At 40.3% G+C, this 20,895-nt stretch overlaps 1 protein-coding gene across 3 annotated transcripts in view; it reads right to left on the bottom strand.

Moving 5' to 3' along the window:
• Nucleotides 1–20,895, bottom strand: part of CD226 (CD226 molecule) — an 86,940-nt gene that overhangs the window by 10,155 nt on the left and 55,890 nt on the right. For all 3 annotated transcript variants that reach the window (XM_028102947.2, XM_028102945.2, XM_028102946.2), the window contains exons 4-5: nucleotides 17,223–17,579; nucleotides 381–480 (exon numbers count right to left, since the gene is read on the bottom strand). In XM_028102947.2, the coding sequence (XP_027958748.1) occupies nucleotides 381–480; nucleotides 17,223–17,579 (457 nt within the window). The remainder of the gene's footprint in view (nucleotides 1–380; nucleotides 481–17,222; nucleotides 17,580–20,895) is intronic.

Genomic DNA, 20,895 nt, shown 5'->3' with positions numbered 1-20,895 from the left:
CGCACGCACGTGCAGACGGAAAGGTGGCTGCATGTACGCACGCAGGCACACACACCACCCCTCGCCCAACACCCTCTTTTCCTTGCAGGAGGAGGAAGAGAGAGGACAAGGGAGACACGGCAGAGGCTCCAGGCAGTTGGCTGCCCAGAATATGAAACCTCTGCTAACATCAGAGCAGTTCCTACTAATTCTTAAATGAGCTACTCTAGCTTTCTCCTCTGATATTACCACAACTACTTCTCTCTTGTGTCAGAAAAATACTCAAAACGCTGTATGTGAGGGCTAAGGCAGCTTGGCCAACTGTTGGGTTATTCACAGAGAACCCCTCATATCAGGATGACTCAAGGGAAACAAGAATTAGGATGAGCTGCAATACTCACCTGTTGTAAGAAATGACAATGGCGGTGGTTAGGATAACAAACAGCAACAACACAACTGCCCCTCCAGCCACAAAGACAATGTAGTGGTTATCAGTTTTACCTAGGAGGAAAAAAATATATAATAGGAATTAGGAATTCAGCTAAGTCCAGAAAAAAAACGGTGGGAAAATGAGGAAAGTGAACATTAATCAAATAGAGTAACAATTCAAAACAATCCAATGAAATAACAGGATGAGAGTAAGGGAAAAAGAATTTTTACTTTAGAGTCTTCTAAATATTTGTGACTCCTCACAGATTTTTATTAGTTCCTTGATTCAGCTGAGTTTAACGCCTTAAGAAGAACAAGGACAGATTGGTGAAGGGAGCGGCGCCGGGGTGGCTCAGTTGGTTAAGCGTCCAACTCTTGATTTCGACTCAGGTCCCGATCTCAGGATCAAGAGATCAAGCTCTGCGTCACATGAAGCCTGCTTAAGATTCTCTCTCCCTCGCCCTCTGCCCCTTCCCCACCTCTAAAAAAATAAATAGGTGAAGGGGATTAAGAGGTACAAACTTCTAGTTATAAAATAAATAAGTCACAAGGATGGAAAGGACAGCATATGGAATATGGGGAGCAATACCGTCATACCTTTCTCCAGTGACAGATGGTAACTAGACTTACTGTGGTGACCTTTCCTAATGTACATATAATTGTTGAGTCACCATACTGTATACATGAAACTCATTTAATATTGTAGGTCAACTAAACTTCAGTTAAAAATTTTAAAAAGAACAAGAATAGAAAGAGTGTACGTTTGAGACAGATAACCCTTCACTCTAAGGAGCTCCCAATCACATACATAAAATCTTTTGTAGAAAAAAAAAAAGCTATCAAGAGTATATAAATGAAGATTACTTCTTAAGGCTGATAAATTAAGTACATTCACACAACAGTATAATTTTAAAAGTAGAATTTAAGAAATATTTTTTACTCAATCCGAGTTAATGATAAAAAGTAATCAGAAGAGGGACGTCTGGGGGGCTCAGTTGCTTAAGTGTCTGCCCATGGCTCTGGTCATGGTCCCAGGGTCCTGGGATCGAGCCCTGCGTCGGGCTCCCTGCTCCCCGGGAAGCTTGTGTCTCCCTCTCCCACTCCCCCTGCTTGTGTTCCCTCTCTCGCTGTCTGCCTCTCTGTTAAATAAATAAATAAAATCTTTAAAAAAAAAAAGTAATCAGAAGAAATATGTTACTCTGACTCAGTGCTTAAGTAGAAAGAACAATGGTCCAGAAATCTGCAGTTCTCTCCCTGACTCTGTCACTCTTTAGCTGTGTGACCTCCAGCCAATTCCTTACCCTTCTCTGCATGCCTTTCTTCATCTGTCAAGTGATGACAATGACAACAGTTCTAATTACATCACAGAATTGTGGTGAGACTCTAATGAGGTAATATTCACATAAGCAATAAACTACTAGAGCAACATCCCCTCTGAAGAGAGATCTCAGTGAGGTCAGGGACCATTTTATCTTTAAAATGTCCTCCTGGGGCGCCTGGGTGGCTCAGTTGGTTAAACGACTGCCTTCGGCTCAGGTCATGATCCTGGAGTCCCGGGATCGAGTCCCGCATCGGGCTCCCTGCTCAGCGGGGAGTCTGCTTTTCCCTCTGATCTTCTTCTCTCTCGTGCTCTCTATCTCTCATTCTCTCTCTCTCTCAAATAAATAAACAAAATCTTTAAAAATAAATAAATAAATAAAATATAAATAAAATAAAATGTCCTCCTGCCCATGAGACTCCTCACCCACCACCTTCCACAGAGCTCCTTCCCAGGAAAAAAAAAATCCATCAATATATGCTGTTACCAGAGGCGCCTGGGTGGCTCAGTCAGTTAAGTGGCAGACTCTTGATTTCGGCTCAGGCCATGATCTCAAGGTCGTGAGATCGAGCCCCACATTGGGCTCCATGCTCAGCAGAGATTCTGCTGGAGGTTCTCTCTCTCCCTCTGTCTCTGCTGCTTTCCCTCTCCCCACCCCTGCTCTCTCTTTCTTTCTCTCCAAAATAATAAATAATAAATAAATAAAAATAATAAATAAATAAATCTTTAAATATATATATATATTTGTCAGGACTGGGAGTGAATTGGAACCTGGGAGCTGTCCCCATTGCCCCCTCTCTTTGGGGCAGCAAACTCGCCAGTCTCCCCTCCTGCAGGAAGGGGCCAGGCTGTGGCTGATGAACAGCATGACTTCCCTCTAACCTTGAAAGTAAAGCCCAATGCTTGCTCTGTGATTCCCACACTGCCTGCAATCCTACAGCAACCTGAAAATCATGCTTTTCATTGGATTCTCCCCGATCTTTCCCTCAGATTACTTCTTCCTTCCTGACCTACTACTTAGGTGCTATTTTTTTTTCACGATAGGAGCTCAAAGTCTACATCCACTCATTCTTTTGTACAAAGTGAAACTAAGTCAAAGAATAAACATTCTTTTCATTTTTCAAACTTGTTGAACCTATAAGGTGAATAAAAGTAGAAAAATGTGTGAACCTTAAAGACTGTACAGTCGAAGAATGGCTTTTGTCCAAATATGATGGAGAAAGGGAAAGCTAAATTTATTCAGAACAAAAATACATTGAACCACTCCTACAAAAGGAACAATGAATTTTCTCCCTGTCAAATAAGAATAAGATTTTTAAGCTCTTAGTACATTATAAAAAATAAAGGAACAAAATACCTGAAATTATTTTGCATTGTAACATAGGACTATCAAAGGACCACACTTGCTATACTGAAATAATTTGAATATCACAGATGCTAAGGTTAAATCAAACAGGAAATCATGGTGAGAAAATGAAAGTTATTATTAAAATATTCGTTGACAGTATTCTGGGAAAATTGTTTAACCACTTTTGAAAATGCTATTTAGACCTTTGCTACAATAAAAAAAAATCTGGGTGGACTACAGCTCTAAATTTTTTCATATCAACATTAGAAGAAATATAAGTATTATTTAATCTCTGGAATGAGAAATGGCATAAAAATAAATAAACATATAGGATTCACCAGGTCAATTGAAAAATATCTGTAGTTAAAATGATCACAAGCAACATGTCAAGACAAAAGAACAGTACCTTTAACACATCCTTGCTATTAAGAAAAAGCTATAGGGGTCCCTGGGTGGCTCAGTCAGCTGAGCCACCGACTCTTGATTTCAGCTCAGGTCATGACCTCAGGGTCAGGAGATCCAACCCCCGCCCTCCACCCAGCGCAGAGCCTACATGGGATCCTCTTTCCCCCTGTCCCTCTCCCTCTGCCCCCTGCCACTCGTGCACACACACACACCCTCTCTCTCTCTAAAAAAGAAAAGAAAAAGCTATGGAAGACAAAATGAAAGATACAAATAACTTACTATGAAAAAGCACATAAAGAACAAGCTGGGTAAGAGGAAGACTGTGGTCAGATAGAGCATCTCGAGCTCTCTTTGGAATAGTAGAAACTGCCACAACTGCATCCAGAAAGAATTCAGTCTCTGTGTGGCACAGTCTTTCACTAGGTGCTTACACATTGATTAACTCTTTTATTCTAGAGAAATACTCAGGGGGGGCGCCTGGGTGGCTCAGTCGTTGAGCGTCTGCCTTCGGCTCAGGTCATGATCCCAGGGTCCTGGGATCGAGCCCCGAATCGGGCTCCCTGCTCCACGGGAAGCCTGCTTCTCCCTCTCCCACTCCCCCTGCTGTGTTCCTGCTCTCGCTGTCTCTCTCTCTGTCAAACAAATAAACAAAAATATTTAAAAAAAAAAAAGAAAAAGAAATACTCAGAAATGTGAACAAAGAGTTGTGTAAAACACTTAGAACAGCAAAAAGAAAACCCTTATTTCCTCCCAGACTAAGAGCAAGACGGCATGGCTGTGGTTCTCAAACTTACTTTGCATCAGATTCACCTAGAGGCTTGTTAAGCCACAGATTTCGGGGCACCCCCTTCCAAACCTCTGATCCAGACGGTCCTGGTGGGTCTGCATTTGCAGCTCCCATGCAACATCTTTCTTGCTGATCTGAGGCCCATTCCTTGAAAACCTTGGCTATAGACACTTGGATGATGTATGTAAGGAATTCCAATGACATGGAATCCTACCTACTATAGACTATAAGGTTCAGTAAAACTTCAAAACCAGCATTGACAATTTCACATGCTGTAATATCTCCATCAGGTATAGGACTTATGGGAAAAAAGTCTACAAGGAGACAAATGCCAAAATTTTAAAGTGATGATCTCCAGAGAGAGGCATTAAAAGCAATTCTTTCTTTAGGCTTTTTGGTATTTTCTAAACTTTCTAAAGGATGTATGGTTCTTCTATTAATCAGAAAAAAAATCATAGTATAAAAGTGTAAAGGTCTGCATGCTTAAAACAGAATAATCTGACAAATTTTAGTGGTGATATTTAAAGTACAAGTTGTAGAGAACTGTTTTTGTAGAAGTATATTCAGAATCCTTAAGAATTAAGATGGCATTCCTTATTAAACTCTCAAGTAGAATTAAGTAGAAACCATTGAAATGTACTGGTTATCTGTTTCACACTGTTCAATTATAAATCCAAATTTCAAATGTATCTTTCAATGTCACATATGTTACCTCCTTTTAACCTCTTCTAGTAATATTTGACCTACTGGAGTCAGATCTGTGCATTCATTCATCTTTTAACACATAGTATCTCAAGCCATACTATGGAATTACAGATGAAATGGCGTGTAAAAATGAATTTGGTTCCTAAAGGAAAAACACCAACTAGAGCAAAACCGCTTCTCTACTCGCGATGCTGCTCACACTCACTGTCCCCCGAGCTTTCACAGACCCCGCGGGGAAGGCCTCAGTCCCACAACACTGCCCCCGGACTCCACCTTCAAATCCAATCACAAATCCAGGCCTCCCTACCCCTGACGGACTAACCAGGTAAATAAATCCAAGGTTCCATGATCTCCTCCTCAAGTCTGATAATTTGCTATAACAGCTCACAGAACTCAGACAAGCACTTTACTTACTATTACTGGCTTATTAGAAAAGATAACAACTCTGGAACAGCCAAATGGAAGAGACAAATAAGGCAAGTTTAATGAGGACAGGGAGTAGAGATGGAGCTTCCATGCTCTCTAGGGATGGGCCACTCTCCCAACACCTTCACGTGCTCAGCAACCCAGAAGCTCTCTGACCCTGTCATTTAGGGGTTTATGGAGGTTCCATTACACAGGCACAACTACTTAAATCATTGACCACTGGTGATTACTTCAACCCCAGCCCCTCTTCCCTTTTTCAGGGGGATGGGGCTTAAAGTTCCAACCCTCCCAGCACGTGGCTGATTCCTCTGGCATCCAGCCCCCATCCTGAAGCTCTCAAGGTGCTTCCAGCCACCAGCTGCCTCATTAACTTGCAAAAAGACCCTCATCGCTCTGGAGAGTCCAAGGGTTCTAAAAGCTCTTGTGTCAGGAACTGGGGACTAAGACCAAATATTATAGCAAAAGATGCTCCTAGCGCCCCTATCACTTGGGAAATGACAAGGGTTCAGGAGTTCTGTGAAAGGAACCAGGGGCAGAGATGATATTTTTTAGTATACATACCTCGTACTTGATTGATGGAGCTTACATTGTTTTGGAAGGCCCCAGACAATTTAAAAACACCCACGGGATGAGCATTTTCCCATAAGAATTAAGGTAAAAGCATGGGAGTCAGGTGGAGAGTCACTCACACTCCAGAGACGTTGCAATCTGGAGCCTCCCACCTATAGCCAATCCTGCTTTGTACTCCTTTCCCTGCCCCACGGCTGTGTTCACATGACCAATCCGTACCTGGAGCCAGGCTGGTGTAGCCACACAACTCGCTGGGCCCTGCGTGACTAAAAACGAAAAGGAAAAGCAAAGGGTGTGCATGATTCAGGGAGTCAATCAATAGTTCCTAACACTCACTTTTGCCTAAATTCTGCTAACAGATCTTAGGTTGAGTAATGTCAGCCCTCAAGCCCCTCTCTTAAAGAAAGAATTATTGTGTATTCTCAGCAGCCACTTTTTTGCTGATTTTTTTTCATCCCAATGCTGTCTTGATTCATAGGAGGACAAAAGTGTCGTGAACCATAAAGCCATTATTTTCCCTCCCATCAAAAAAGATAAATACAGTTAAAACAATTTAAAGCATGTCAGTGAGATATATAAATGAATAATTTACTCCAGGACTGCAACCCTCCAGGCTACGTTCCTGCCAATGACAAGTATTTATGGCTGAGTTATAAACCTTTAGAAAGGCTCGTGATAGAAATGATGCCAGGTCCTTCCCCAGAACCAGGCTAGCAAGAGCAGACACTAACGTCTGTTGTTTATCCTTTATTACAGTTTGAGGTGGGTTAGGGAGTGAGGAAGCAAAGTGACTCAGAACCTAAATATCTGGACCAAATGACATGCTAGGGAAACCTCAAAGATCCTGAGCCTCTAGCCAGCCCCGGATAGGTCAGGGTAGATGCCAGTTACAAATTATTCTTGTTTTCTTACTTCATTAAAAAGAAAAGCAGAAATATCAGATTTCATTCTATGTAGACAGAATATACACAGTGTGTGAGTTCTCACAGGGTAGATACATGTGCGCTGACACACTATTACCAGGTTGATCCTAATTTGTGATCACTATATAACGTAAATATCCAGTTAGACGTGGATTTGCTGGAAAAAATGGAGATTGAGGAGGGAAACCTTGGGGCCTAGTCCTACCTTCTAATTCTTTTCCCTGGAAGACCTCATGTGAGACACTTCATCTTGCAGACACATTTTTGGCAACTGCAAAATGATGACAAAACCAGCCCCAAGGGTGGCTACGGGGCTTAGATAAAACATACAGAGGTGCCTTATATTTCAAGCACCATGTAACCTGTAAATTATTAATAGTATACTTATCTTTTGTATACATGCATTCAAATTGGGTTAAAAAATAACTCATTTGTATTCTTTTCATATTGAACTAGTCACGTGTAGTAGGACACTTGCTCATGCAGCTAGATACAGCCTCCTGGGGAAAGGCAGAGGTAGCACTGATAAACACAAATAAGATAATTGTAGCTTTGTAGGACCGTTGGATATAATGGTGGCCCAAAGTCTGTTGAACTTTCCTGTATGTCTGAAATATACATCAAGTGGATACTGATACGGTAATATTATTCCAAGTTTTCAAAGGTCAACTTGCTTTGTGCAAATCAATTTTATACTCTGTATTTCAGAAACCTTCCCATGTTTTATAGCAAGAAGATCCTAGGGAATAAATTATTTTCAGAGAATTAAAGAACAATGACATCAGCCTGTAATCTTTCTTCTGAGTGAGAAATAACTACTCTTCTTCAAAATGAAAGTATTATCCGATTTTAACAGAAACCTACAGCACATAAGAAAATCTAAACCGTAAACATGAGAAACAGAAGCATAAGAGGACATAAACAGAAATGTAAGAGAATCTACATCATTGTCCTGGAGCAAACCAATGAGAGAAGCAAGTTTCCAACCCATGTACAATTTTTGCTATACTGATTTTGCCTCTATTGATGGAAAATATTTCCCAAAGGACTTAAACACTTAAAAATGTTACAGCAGTTGAGATACACATAGTCTAAGATAGACCATAAAGCTTACCTACTACCTACTTGGTATAGGATGGCTGCATTAGCTCCATTTTCTGGTGTCTCTATGGGCCATGCTGCTCTACAGTGATTGGTGTATGGCCAGGGCATCTAAGTCAGAATAGGAGGCATAAGGATGGTGAATATCTTTGGTTTGGTCCACTTGTTGAGAAAACTTTCACGGCTGACTCTGTCATATTAGATGTCTCATCTTTTCACCCAAGTATTTATTTTGGTCTTATGCTATATTTCTTGTATTTTCATGAACCTCAACTTTCATGAACATGTATTATTTAAAGGAGACTGTGTTTTATGCATCATAAGTCAGAATGTCAAGAACTGCACAAATCTTGCTCACTTTTTTAGTGAATTAAGTGTGCCAAAAAGTTAATGGAACGGGCCAGAGACTGCTATCCTTAGAAAGGCCTGCATGCAAGGTTGGCCATCGGCTAGTGTGTGGAACCTGGATTTTTGGAGCGTTTCCACCATTCCCTAACTGTTAGGGTGGTTTAATGTGTCCAAATTGTTGATACAAACTGTGTGGCTTATGCTGAACATCTGCTTTCTTTCTGGGAAATCTGTCAGTCCTTCTGACTTTGCCCCATGTGCCTTTTACCTTTGCTGATCTGCTTTGCATTCTTCTGCTGTAATAAATCAAAGCCATCCCTTGGGAATGCAATCATCAAGAAAGAGACCTCCTGATTCTGTGGGAGGGTAGGAGCTTAAGCTCCAAGGTACAAAAGTACCTCCTGGCTTAATGGTGTAAGACGCTCATTTTTCCTTTAGAGAGAGCCAACTAGCTAACACAGATGGTCATCCCAATTACCAGGTGAATTTAGGTTCAATTCTGTGTGACAAATGGTGCTGTCAAGTCCTCTTACCTGAGGACTAATTACTGTTTACCTTGAGAACACGTTTGTAATGGGTCCTATCTGCTGGGCCCCATAAAAGGTGAGATTTCTGTCTTTGCACTCTCTTGGCAGATTGCCTGCAATACATATCAGAATTCTGGTTTAATGCTTATTTAATAATAAAATTATTTTCTTTCTCTTTTGTAGAGCAGTTTTCTGGGGAAGGAGGAGATTTTGCTTCTAATTATAATTCCCCAACACACTGTTGTTATTACTGTTGTTTAACCAAGTGTAACTCTACACACTAGGGTGTCACTACTATGTGTATCCACGAGGAGAGAACGGGAAATTTTTCAAATGCTCTACTGAAATCAAGATAAACATCTCTGCCATGCAATAAAGCACAGTAGGCATACCATACTATTTAAATATTTTATGTATTTGGCTGTTCAATATCAAGGTCCATAAATATGAGAGAATATAACTATTCAAGTATTTTAATATTGAAAATAAACCTTCCTTTTTTTTTAGGAGGTTTTGGAGGTTAAACCCTCTCTGTCCTTGAGGGTGAGGCACTAGAATTCTGCTGGCTTATAACTCCAGTTCTGGGTTCATTGGTCTTTACAAGAACAAGAGGAAAGGCAGTTATATCTACAAGAACTAGAGTGAGAGCAGGATTTGAAAGGAAGGAGAAGGAAGGAGGAACATAAGCTGGAAGAAGGTTGTGCTTGAAAACTTAGAGCAGATTCCCAGTTAGTTGCTCATGGGAGTAGGCTTCCCCACAAGGGGAGAGTCTAGTGGGCAGATCTGGCACAGACCTTTGCAAAGCCAAGAAGCCATGGGAGAGCTGAGTGATCACCAGTTATCTCCAGCAAGAGCCTGGACTCTCCTTTGTCCAGAGGTTACTCCTAAAGTTCCCCTCATCTGTTCCTCGTGTGGACTTGACTTCATCAGCCACCAGTACTTCCCTCCAGACCCAAATACCTGTTATCTAACTTTGCTTGTCCCTTATATGGCTGTAAAGAAACCCTCTCTGACACAATGTCATAATACCCACAAGCCCCAGAAAAGGGGACAAGTCAGGGGAGAACCCCATACAGCACCTGTGATGACCTGAGGAAGGCTCACCAAGCATGCAGAGCTGGACGAAAATTGTGGGAGATCAAACCCCCATTACTTTGCCTACACTCGCTCTATATGTTGGGTCAGTTTGAAGTCTAGGGTACCTAAAGGGGGGTGGAAGGGGGGACAAGTCTATGAAATTCTCCATAGCCAGCTTTTACTGCGATGCATATGTTGACAATAGTACTAACTTTTTTCTTTTACTTCGAGCAATATCCTGCCACAGTTAAGAACAAGAACTTTGAAGCCTTCCTGCCCTGCTATGGATCCTAGCCCCTCTCCTTCCTAGCCATGAAGCTTTGAAAAAGATTGCTCATTGCTCCTCCTACCAAATGTTCACAGGTACCTTCATTTATAAATGTACACACGCACACAAATTAAAAAGTGTAGAATTTATCCAGTGCTCCGTATAAGGCATGGAAAACTAAAAGCACATTCACATCATCATTATTATTGATAACAATCAATAATTCTACTTTGCAAGCCTATATTTTTCTGTATTTGTGAATTTGTCTCCTATGTGGTCCCCATTTGGGGTCATCTGCACATATACTGTGTCCTTGAGCTTCTGCAGTAGGAAGCCACAGAAAACATCCCACCTTTTGTTAATATGGTCTCCTCATCTCAGTATCTACTCTGTATTTGCCATGTCCATCATAGTGATAATAAGGATTTTTCAGTTCACTCCCTATTCACCTCAGCTAAAGCTATTTCTCAGTCCCCATCAATCCAATGGAGAGTATTAACATTTCCACCTTATATCTGTGGAAGAAAGAATCTCTTCTTGTGGGTTAATCAAATAAAATGTTACTCTTACATTTAAAAAATTATGAATATCACAGTTACTTGTGGGTTCTACTGAAAGTGAATTAATTCCAGAAATAAATTTTAGAGTGGTCAACGAGTATTGGAATATATTTATTTTTAGAAAGATATCCAAAAATATCTCTGTTGAATACATGCCTTTTGAAAATCCCTGAATTGGAAAAAGATAAATACCATATGATTTCACTTATACGTGGAATCTAAAAAACAGAACAAACAACCAACAGAAACAGACTCCTAAATTCAAAGAACAAACTGGTGGTTGCCGGAGGGGAAGGTGGGGGTGGGGTGGATGGTGGGGGGGGGCGGGATGAGTGAAATAGGTGAAGGGGATTAAGAGGTACAAACTTCCAATTATAAAATCAGTTAGTCATGCAAGAAAAAGTATAGCATAGGGCATAGGGATGATAGTCAATAATATTTAATAACTTTGTGTGGTGACTGACGGTACCTACATTTACTGTGGTAAGCATTTCATAATGTATATAATTGTTGGATCTCTATGTTGCACACCTGAAACTAATATAATATTGTACATCAACCATACTTCAGTTAAAAAAAAATCTCTGAATCATTTCAATGTAAAGAACATTAAGTTTCTTTGAGGTTCAAAGATGTGTCTCTACAATGACAGATCTATGTTTATTCTTCATTCGCTGTCCTTTTAAATCACATAGTCCTCCACAAACCTACTCGGTCACCTAGTATTTGTCAATATTTGTCAGAGAGTTAGGTCAGTGCATGTTTGAAATATTTCAGCTGAAGTCAGTAGTAGCTGTCTGACTAATTGAATCATAATAATTAAAACTAGAATTGCTATTAAGAATGAAAGGCCGTTAATCTTATATGAAGAACTATTTTTTTTTAATTTTAAGTAACTTTCTACTTGCCTTTGGGGAAAACTTCACACAATCATCTATGTTCAGTCCCTAATAAGGCTCTCTAATAAGGAAGAAGACAACCAGAAGGTGTTCACAATTCCCAGATGCTTTAAATTAAAAAAATCCCGTGCATGACAAAGAGTATAAAAGGCTGTTTTGCAGTTGGAATCATTAGGCAGGTCTCTCAACATGGATTTTAGGGGGCAGAAAATCAGTACATTTGAACTCGAATTCCTAGCTCTACTCTTAGGTTTCTAGGGTGAGGAAAAATTCATGAAAATAGTTGGAAATTCAGGTGAGGATAAAGATTCTCTTAAAGAAAAGCAGTCCCTAGGATTCAGTGCTTTCTAATTTACATTGTTTATAGTGGTGTAAAGCAAGGATAATTTGTGCTCCCTTTACATGCATGAGTTAGGAATACACACCCAACAATGTTCCTCGGTAACAGAGTCATCGAAGCAACTTAACGTGAGGTCTTGAGGAATTTCCTTCCCTCTGATATTAACATGTCATTATTATATTATCCCATTCCCTACCTTGTTTATCTACACAAATATGGTATGTATACAAAAAGGACTGCAGGCAAACATTCTAGGATTTTGTGCATTAGGAAAGATGAATAAATCAATACGTGGGGCTTACAAAACAAACTAACTAGTTAGCTGCTTTTTTTTTTTTTTTAACACAATGTCTCCTACAAGAACTGATTTGGGCAGAGGCAACTGTAAAGACACAGAGACATAATAGGCCATGATTGAGTAATCAACTTACTTGTGATGTTGGAAACAGTATGTTTCATTTGGATATCCAGTTATCACCCAGAATTTTAAAAACAACTAAACTGAGCTGAAAATTGCAGTTGATCCATTTTGGTAGAGACTATTTTATCTTGTGAGCAGTGACACTAGTGCTTTTGGATTCTGGTGCTGTGGTTCTAATTATATAAAGAGCTGTCAGGAACATTATTTTCTATGTAGGTGAAGATATTAAAAAGCTGAAGTTCATCACACTATGTCATGGAAATAAATGTATCTGACATTCCGGTGCATACCAGCTAGGACAACGCCCATGCCTACAATATTCAGACCTATCATAAATTCATAAGGATGGGACAGAAGGTTCTGGATGAGTAGATCCTTAAAAAAAAAAAATTCTCTTGTCTACATCTGACACTGTTCAGGAACCCAAATCATCTGGGAGCAAACTGGATGCATTTTAGTGGAAACTAAAGGCCAAAGAAACAAATGAAGCTCATTTCTCTTCCTCCATGTTCTTCTAGTCCAACTCAGGAGCATTGAGTCCCAAAGTCAATCTCCATCAAGCCATGTATAGGCAAGCACCCTATTCCTCTACGCTCCTACCTGTTTGTCAACCCTATACCTCACAGAAGAAACATACGGGAAGATTCCCTTGGCTGTGGCCCCATGATTTTCTAGTGAATACTTCTGTAATTTTCATTTATAAACCCCATCCACCAGATCCAGTGACTTGCAATTATCCACCATTTATATAAAACATGCAAAACAAAATAAAGTTAAGAAAGGAAATAGGCTTTTTTGAAAGATATAAATGTAAACAACATTCATGAAAGTTTTCTCCCCAAACATTGCAACTGATCTCCTCAGAGTTTAGGTTTCTTTGATCAGCTATCACTAAACCTCAAATGTTAAATGTTGATGAAGGAAACCTAGAAATAATCAAGCTAGAAAACTTGAAAATAAAATGGACACATTTTAGAATATAAGTAAAATATGTAGAAATATACTAGGATAGATAAAATATTAACATACAAAGAATCAGTTGAGAACACTTAATGAGAATATTCTGGAAAGATATTTTGACACCTCTAAGCAGAGATGCCATAATCCCTAATCTCAAGTAATTTCTAAAATAAATCTCTGGACCACTGCAAACAAATGCAATTATTAAGTGACTCAATGGTATACATTTCCAAGTTACAAAAGTTTGAGAAATTCAAAATGTTCAATAGTTCAATGGCAGGGAAGTAGTTTGGGCTAATGTGGAAAAATCACGAAGATGGAGGAGATCTGACTGAAACTCTAAAGGAAAGGAGGTAAATGTGATGAAAACTAGTAGGTTGGTTGGGAAAAAGAGAAAGTAGGAAAGTGTGAGTGACTAGCAAGGCCTTGGCAAGCGCAAGCTGACATTCTAATCAGACTAACCTCTCTCTGCCCTCATCCAGACCACGTTTCTGCCAGACTAGGTGGGTAAGGAGCCTGTGCCCCCCCCCCCCGCCCCGCCACCAAGCCTGCACACCAGCTTTGCGGTCTGCAGCAACCTGGAGGAAGGGGCACCTTTTTTCTAATTTGCCGGCCCAGGGGAGGCACCATTAAATTTGTCTGTCTGGAGTGGGCTCCGTTTTGTGCCCAAAGATCTAGTATGTGAGTTCGAGCATTCACGCACTGACTGTTACAACTAACTCACAATTAGATTCCTCCGTCTCAATTTTCTCTTTGATTCTGCACTCAATGATTCCACTTACATGTCCTTGAATACCATTTTGCCATTTTGGTGGCTTTCATTGATCTTATATGAGATCCAGAACTGCACCAAGTCATCACCCTAATTAAACCTCCCTCCTTTTATATTAACCCAGAATTCAAAATCTCTGTACCAACCTAGTCATTTGCTTGCAGTCATCCACACACAAGTTCCTCATCCCTCCTCCACCCTCCCCATGCATGTTTTGTGTTACTTCTCGTACTTTGTCTCTTTTCTATGCTCTGATCATCAATTGGAACTGGGTGGTTCAGCTGAGTGGCCTCATCGGTGGCAGAAGATCGGACAAGGACATGAGTAACAATACTGCTTGGCAGCAGCAAACAGAGGTTTGCTCAAAACTAGTCTTCTCCAGAAACTTTCTGAGAGAGCTGATTTCATTTCTTTGATCCACATTCTTTTTATAATCAGTAAGCTCAGTTGAAACAATAGTAGTCTCAACATCATTTAGTTCATATTAAAAAGCTTCCCAAATTCTTTTGGTGGAAACAAAGATGCTTTTCTCATGACTAAGGCCAATCTAGATGACATGTAGGGCCCCAAATAATCTTGGTCACTGTCAGTATATTCACATTTCCCCCTGTTCCTTGCCCCTGTGGTCTAGGCAAGTTTCAAATTCAAAAAAGTCAATCTGGAGCTATTTCAAACTACTTCCCAGGTTCTGAGTGCAAAGGACAGGAGACAGACATTTTTCACTCAGCAAAGATAGTCAATAGGAAATTCGGGTTCAAACCACACTTCTGCTACTATCTCCCTCTGTTCAAAATATGCAAGAACTGGATAGAGGGGACATGGTTGACATTGTGTTATCTTCTGGGTGACCTCTGAGTACCTAGTACTTGTCTGACAATGAACACAACCACAGGAAAGAGCCCTGTGTGTGTGTAGAATATGACAGTCGTGAAAATCTCTCCTTTGGATCCTAAAAAAGAAGTTGATGGGAGGGAACAAAAGGATGCATAGCAGTTTATAAAATTTGTGTCACAATCATCTCTCTCTCGACAGTTGAAATAAATTAAATCTGCTCCACATCTTGTACGTGTCTGCTTTAATCCCTACATTGATTTTTCACCAAACAGCCTCAAGACTTGAAATAATCAAATTACAACAGAGCAAATGCAAGTGATCTATTTCTGCTTTTCCATCTGACTTTTTTATTTTCAATCTTTACTTACATTTATTTTAAAAAGGAATTAAACCAAAACATACAGTCAAAAGCTGGGCATTTTCCATTAGTTATAACTTTTTACTAATAAGCCCTGTTGATATTCTTTTAACTTGCCAATTGAATATCAAAAAGCCATTTTGCAAGTGTTTAAAACACATGGACACTAACAATACTGACCATTACATTCAGTCACCTTCATATCGTTTACAGCTTATATTATAGTTTTGTGCAAGAAATTTAGTCATGTCTGGACAAATGCATTTTTATTAATTAGTAAAAGTTAAATAACTATACCTCCTAAAAATTTGTTACCTCTATTTTTTTCTATAATTTAACATGTTTATAATTATTTTTGCAACATATAATGTAAAAGATTTTATTTTCTATTTGTTTGAAAAAGTTTCTTTATGCTATTTTTCTGAATAGAAATTTTCCTTGCCTTGGTGTCTGAGAGAAAACTAATGATTTTTTTTCCCCTGGCCAGGTTTAAAAAATATTTCTCTAATGCAAGGCTTTTGTTTTTGTTTTTAAGGTACAAAATATTTTGTATATACGTCTGAAGGAATGGAGTCAACACCTAAAATGAAGAAACTCTGTTAATTTTTCTCCCCCACATATTCCATTACCCCTCTCTTTTATGTCAAGTTCTCAGAACAATTTAGGTCTCGCCCACAACCCACGCTGCCCTAAGAGCAGCATAGAAGGCTCAATGGGGTCCGAGGTGATTATGTATGAGAAAGCGCTGTCCTCTGCCAATGTCCTCCTTAGCACACACAGCTGCTGCAGGTATGAACCCTGTTGTTCTTCCTTTCCAATGCAGGAATAGACATCGGTCTGCAGTATAATCAGAGTCTGTAAAGGGACAGCCAAATCCTGAGAAACCTTGGCTCTAGCAGTCTACACACAGGCCAAGGCCCATTGCTGGCTGGAAGCACATGAAAGAATGAGGGAAAGAGAGAGAGAGAGAGAGAGAGCGAATGGTGAAAGGAAAGAAGGAAGGGAGTAAGGAAGGAAGGATGGAAGGAAAAAGTTAATACAATTTCTGTCACCAGCAAAAATGGCTTCTTCTGACATGTTCGTCTGCTGTGAGAAAATGTGCCAGAGGCCGAGCCAGGAGAGCCTGAGACCACCTCCCTCTCACTCCGACCCCGCCACACACTTCTCTCGAGGCCTCTCTGCACTTGCACTTCGGGAAGTGAAAAGTTACTTTTTCTTACTCTCACGCGGGTTCTGTGGGGCCTGCAGCTTACACGATTAGGGCTTCCTTATGACACAGGAAACAAATTACTAATACAAAATTAGTGCTGAGCCTTGTGGGAAGCCTGCTAAGGTTGAAAGGCCCAGAAGGCTAGTCTGTTTCTGCCCCAAGGGCCGAAAACTATGGAAGGAATCAAAGCCCTGAGCTCGCAAAGGAGTAACGTTATCAAACATTTATTAAATTCCATTCAACTCAACACTGACACAGCAAATACCAATCCAGCACCATTTTGTTATTGCTGAGGATACACGAGGATTATAAAACTTAGTCACCACCATCAAGACGCTGCACCGTAGTTGGAAACAAATAGAAGTTACCCGGCTGAAACTCGCAGGCTGTTAATACCATGTATTTTTTTAGACTTACCAATTATCTTTTTAATTTCAGGAATGTGGCAGATCAAGAAACTGGAAAGATTTGTAATTGTTAAATCTGTGATTGATGGATTAGCAAGATAAAGAAAAACCAAATCCTAGCATTCTTACCTAAGCTCCAACATTAAAAAATATTTTGAACAATAGAGTCATGAAAAAGACAACAGAAACCAATCCACAGTGGTTGGCCTTTTCCATTTTTAACCCTGGAAGACATCCATGACGTACTCACCGTCAGTTACAGTCAACCTCATCGCGAACGTTTCAGAGGTTTCATTGTCCCCTGCACTGGCCTTGAAACAACAGCGGTAAAGTCCTGAGTCAGAGGCCGTGACATGGGGCATGATGATGAAGGTGCTTCTCATGCCCTGACTACAGTCACTGAGTATCTGTCTTTGGTACTTTGAAGGATAACTTTTCCCTTGGGACAAGTTGCAGCTAGTCAGGAGGTCGATCTGATGGGGCTGGATCTTTTCCCACGAAACCTTGTGTATTGGCCACTTCTGTGGTAGCTGACAGGTGAGCGTGACATTTTTCCCAGGTTCTGAGACAATGTGGCTATTTGATGGCACAGCGATCTCAAAACTATCTGAAAACAAGAAGCAAATGATTACACATAAGTCCTCAAATTTTGGGGTGCAAAGGTGGGAGATACCCAGAAAGTTCTATCAAAAGTTGTGGTGATGTTATTTAACACAATTTCATCAACTGTAATTGATATCTTCATGACACATTTTTGTAAGAAAAGACCTTTGAAAGAGGCAAGTAAATAAATAGAAGAGAGGATATACTTGTTCGCACATATTCTCTCAAGTTTTACATGGTTAACCATATAACAAGAAGTGTAATCAAAACCCCTGGTACTTTTCTTGGTAATGATCTTATCAAGAGGCTGAATTTCACAAGATTATTCTGTGGTAATGCTGGGCTGGTGACTCAAAGATTGTATCCAGATAGTAATGACTGATTTTAATGGTCATTGAAGAGATAACAGATCATTTTCATTTGAATAAATACCTATATAAACTTATCTTTCAGATATACAGGTTGTTTTAGGCTACATAGAGAAGGGGTCCACATGTGATTTAAATCCCCATGTACCAAGAAAGTCCTTCAATATTTTCCCACTTTTCTACCACCATAGCTGAGATACTCAGAACAGAGCACTCAGTAAACAAGCACCAGATAGTTCTGGGCCCCTTTCTTGACTTCCAATTGAAAAAGAAAAGAAAAGAAAAGAAGAGTCGAGGGGACAGGGAGAGGAGAGTAGACACCACACTTGAGAGAAGAAGAAATTGAGTCTAAAACACAGTAAGAGATTTGCTGTCTATATTAAACTAGAGTACTGTGTCTATAATAGTTTCATCTCCACCAAAAACTAGCTTCTTTTATTCAACAAGTGGTTCCATTGGTCAAAATGTTGTTGAAAAGAGAAAACCACAGCACTCCAGTTTTTCAATTTGTAATCGTACAACTATTTATCAAATTAACACTTAACCCACATAACAAGCACACAGGAAGCATTTTATTTCTAAATAAAAAGACAACGGAAGAACAGGGGAATAAAAAAGAAGGAAAGGGAGAAAATTAATAAGACATGGAAAAAATAAGAAAATAAAAGTCTAAAGAAAACAAAGGAGAAACTAAAATAAAATTAAGACAGTGAAAAGAAGATATGAGAAAAGAGAAAAAAAATGAGAGACAATATAAATAAAAGACTAAATCAGATACACATACACTGTACTGGGAAAATATAAGGAAATAAAAGAAAGGAAAAAAAGACAAAGAAACAAGTGTTTGTGTAAGCAGAGCTTGACCCGCAGAAGTTGGCGGCAGGCTAGCCCTGTCCGTCCTGAAATTTGTCTTCAGTGCTGCACACCTGCTGTTTTGTTGTCTTCCTCTGTGGGGCCACCCTCCACCCATCTCAGGAGCTTGATGTGCCCATGTAACGAAAACCTGCTCTCAGGAAGCAGTGCCATGTGATGTTGGCTCAGGTATAAAGGGGGATCTTCTCTTAGGAGTGTCTGCATTGGTTCCAAGGACAAATGCACAAAGCAGTGAAGGCAATCGCCCATGCTGAACAGCTAGGCATCACGGTCTCGGGTGGAGCTATCCTCCAGGGAGCGGGGAAGGTTCCCCAGCCCAGGCTTTACGTAAGGACCCAGAATCACCTGTCAGTAGACACAGACGGGACTGAAAGAAGCAGACCCCCACTCAGAGGCAGGTGGTTCAGAGGCACAGAGCAGCCCCCATTTAACCTTCCCAGATGAACAGAATAGCTGGTTGGTGTCAGATAAAAACCGAGACCCAGAGGAGGTCTGCAGAGCCTGCCTGGCCTCTTGTGTTGCTTGCTGTCTGCTCATGTCACCTGATCCTCCTGCACGGCACATGTAAGGTGACAGGAAATATGTCTGAAAAAACCCCCACACAAGAGACCCTGGCATCCTGACGTGCTTGGAATTGGAAAGTGCATCTACTTAAAATAGGGACCAAAATGTTGTAGTTGATAGGGAAGAAAAAGTTTGATTAGAACCTTAAATATAGAAACAAAAATAATAAACACCAGTTAATTTTATATATCTATTTAGTGATGTATTAATTCTCAGCATAAACATAGAATAGAATGCATTTTGTTTTGTTTCGTTTAAAAGACTGTTTTTTAAAGCAGTCTTATGTTTACAACAAAATTGAGAGGGAGGTACAGAGATTTCCCCACATACTTCCTCCCTCCCGTGACACACAGCCTCCCCATTATGGACATCCCCCATCAGGATGACACATTTTATACCAAGTAGGAACCTATATTGTCACATTATAATCACCCAAAGTCCAGAGTTTATATTAGAGTTCACTTCTGGTGTTGTACATTCTATGAGTTTGGACAAATGTATAAGGACACATATCCACCATGATGTCATACGGAGTATGTTTGCTGCTCTAAAACTCCTCTGTGCTCTGCCTACTCTTCCCGCCGCCCCGCCCCAAGCCCTGGCACCCACTGATACTCTTACTCCTCCATACTTCTGCCTTTCCCAGAACGTCAGATAGCTGGAATCATATGGCAAATAGCCTTTCAGATTGGCTTCTTGCACTTGGCAAGGAGCATGTAAGGTTCCTCTATGTACTTTCATGCTTTGATAGCTCATTTCTTTTTAGTGTTGAATAATACTCCATTGTCTGGATGGACCGCAGTTTATTTATCCATTCACCTACTGAAGGATATCTTAGGTGCTCCCAAAACAATTTTGCAATTATGAGGAAAGCTTCTGCATACAACCACGTGCAGGACTTCGCGTGGACACGAATTTTTAATTCCTTTGGGCATAGATCAAGAAGCATGATTGTATGGTAAGAGTATATTTAATTCTGCAAGAAACTGACAAACTGCCTTCCATAGTGGCTACCCCGTTTTCCATGCCCACAAGCAATGAATGAGGCTTCATGTTACTTCCGTCCTCATCAGCACTGGGTGTTCTCAATGCGCAGGATTTTGTCTGTTCTAAGAAATTGGTCTGTGTGTTGTTTTTACACGATATTATTACAGAATAATATGATGAAATTCTCTGTACTTTGTATATGATTTTTCCGACATGGTAACGGATCGTTTTAAAAAATTATCTCAGTGCTTCATCAGCTTTGCCAAGCACCACTCAATCCCTGGGGGCCCCCAAACATTCCTGGGTACACCTGTGCATCATGCCACTGCCCCGGGCCGCCACCAAGTCCCCAGCTGTGAAGCTGTCCTCCTTCACCCTTCTCACCAGCACTGGCTTTACGTGCAGCGTGAGCAGCCCTGTGTTATCACTCATCAACTTCGCAAAACCCTGAGTCCACTTATTAGAAGCTTCATAGGCCCAGGCCTCTGTATAGACCTTTACATACCACTCTATACTTAGGACCTAGAG

The sequence above is a fragment of the Eumetopias jubatus genome, unplaced genomic scaffold, assembly GCF_037043125.1.
Source record: "Eumetopias jubatus isolate StellerSeaLion01/CBP00866 unplaced genomic scaffold, mEumJub1_p1.0 scaffold_16, whole genome shotgun sequence".
Classification (NCBI taxonomy): Eukaryota; Metazoa; Chordata; class Mammalia; order Carnivora; family Otariidae; genus Eumetopias; species Eumetopias jubatus.
Note: the sequence above shows the minus strand (reverse complement) of the source record. Positions and strands in the feature narration are given on the sequence as shown.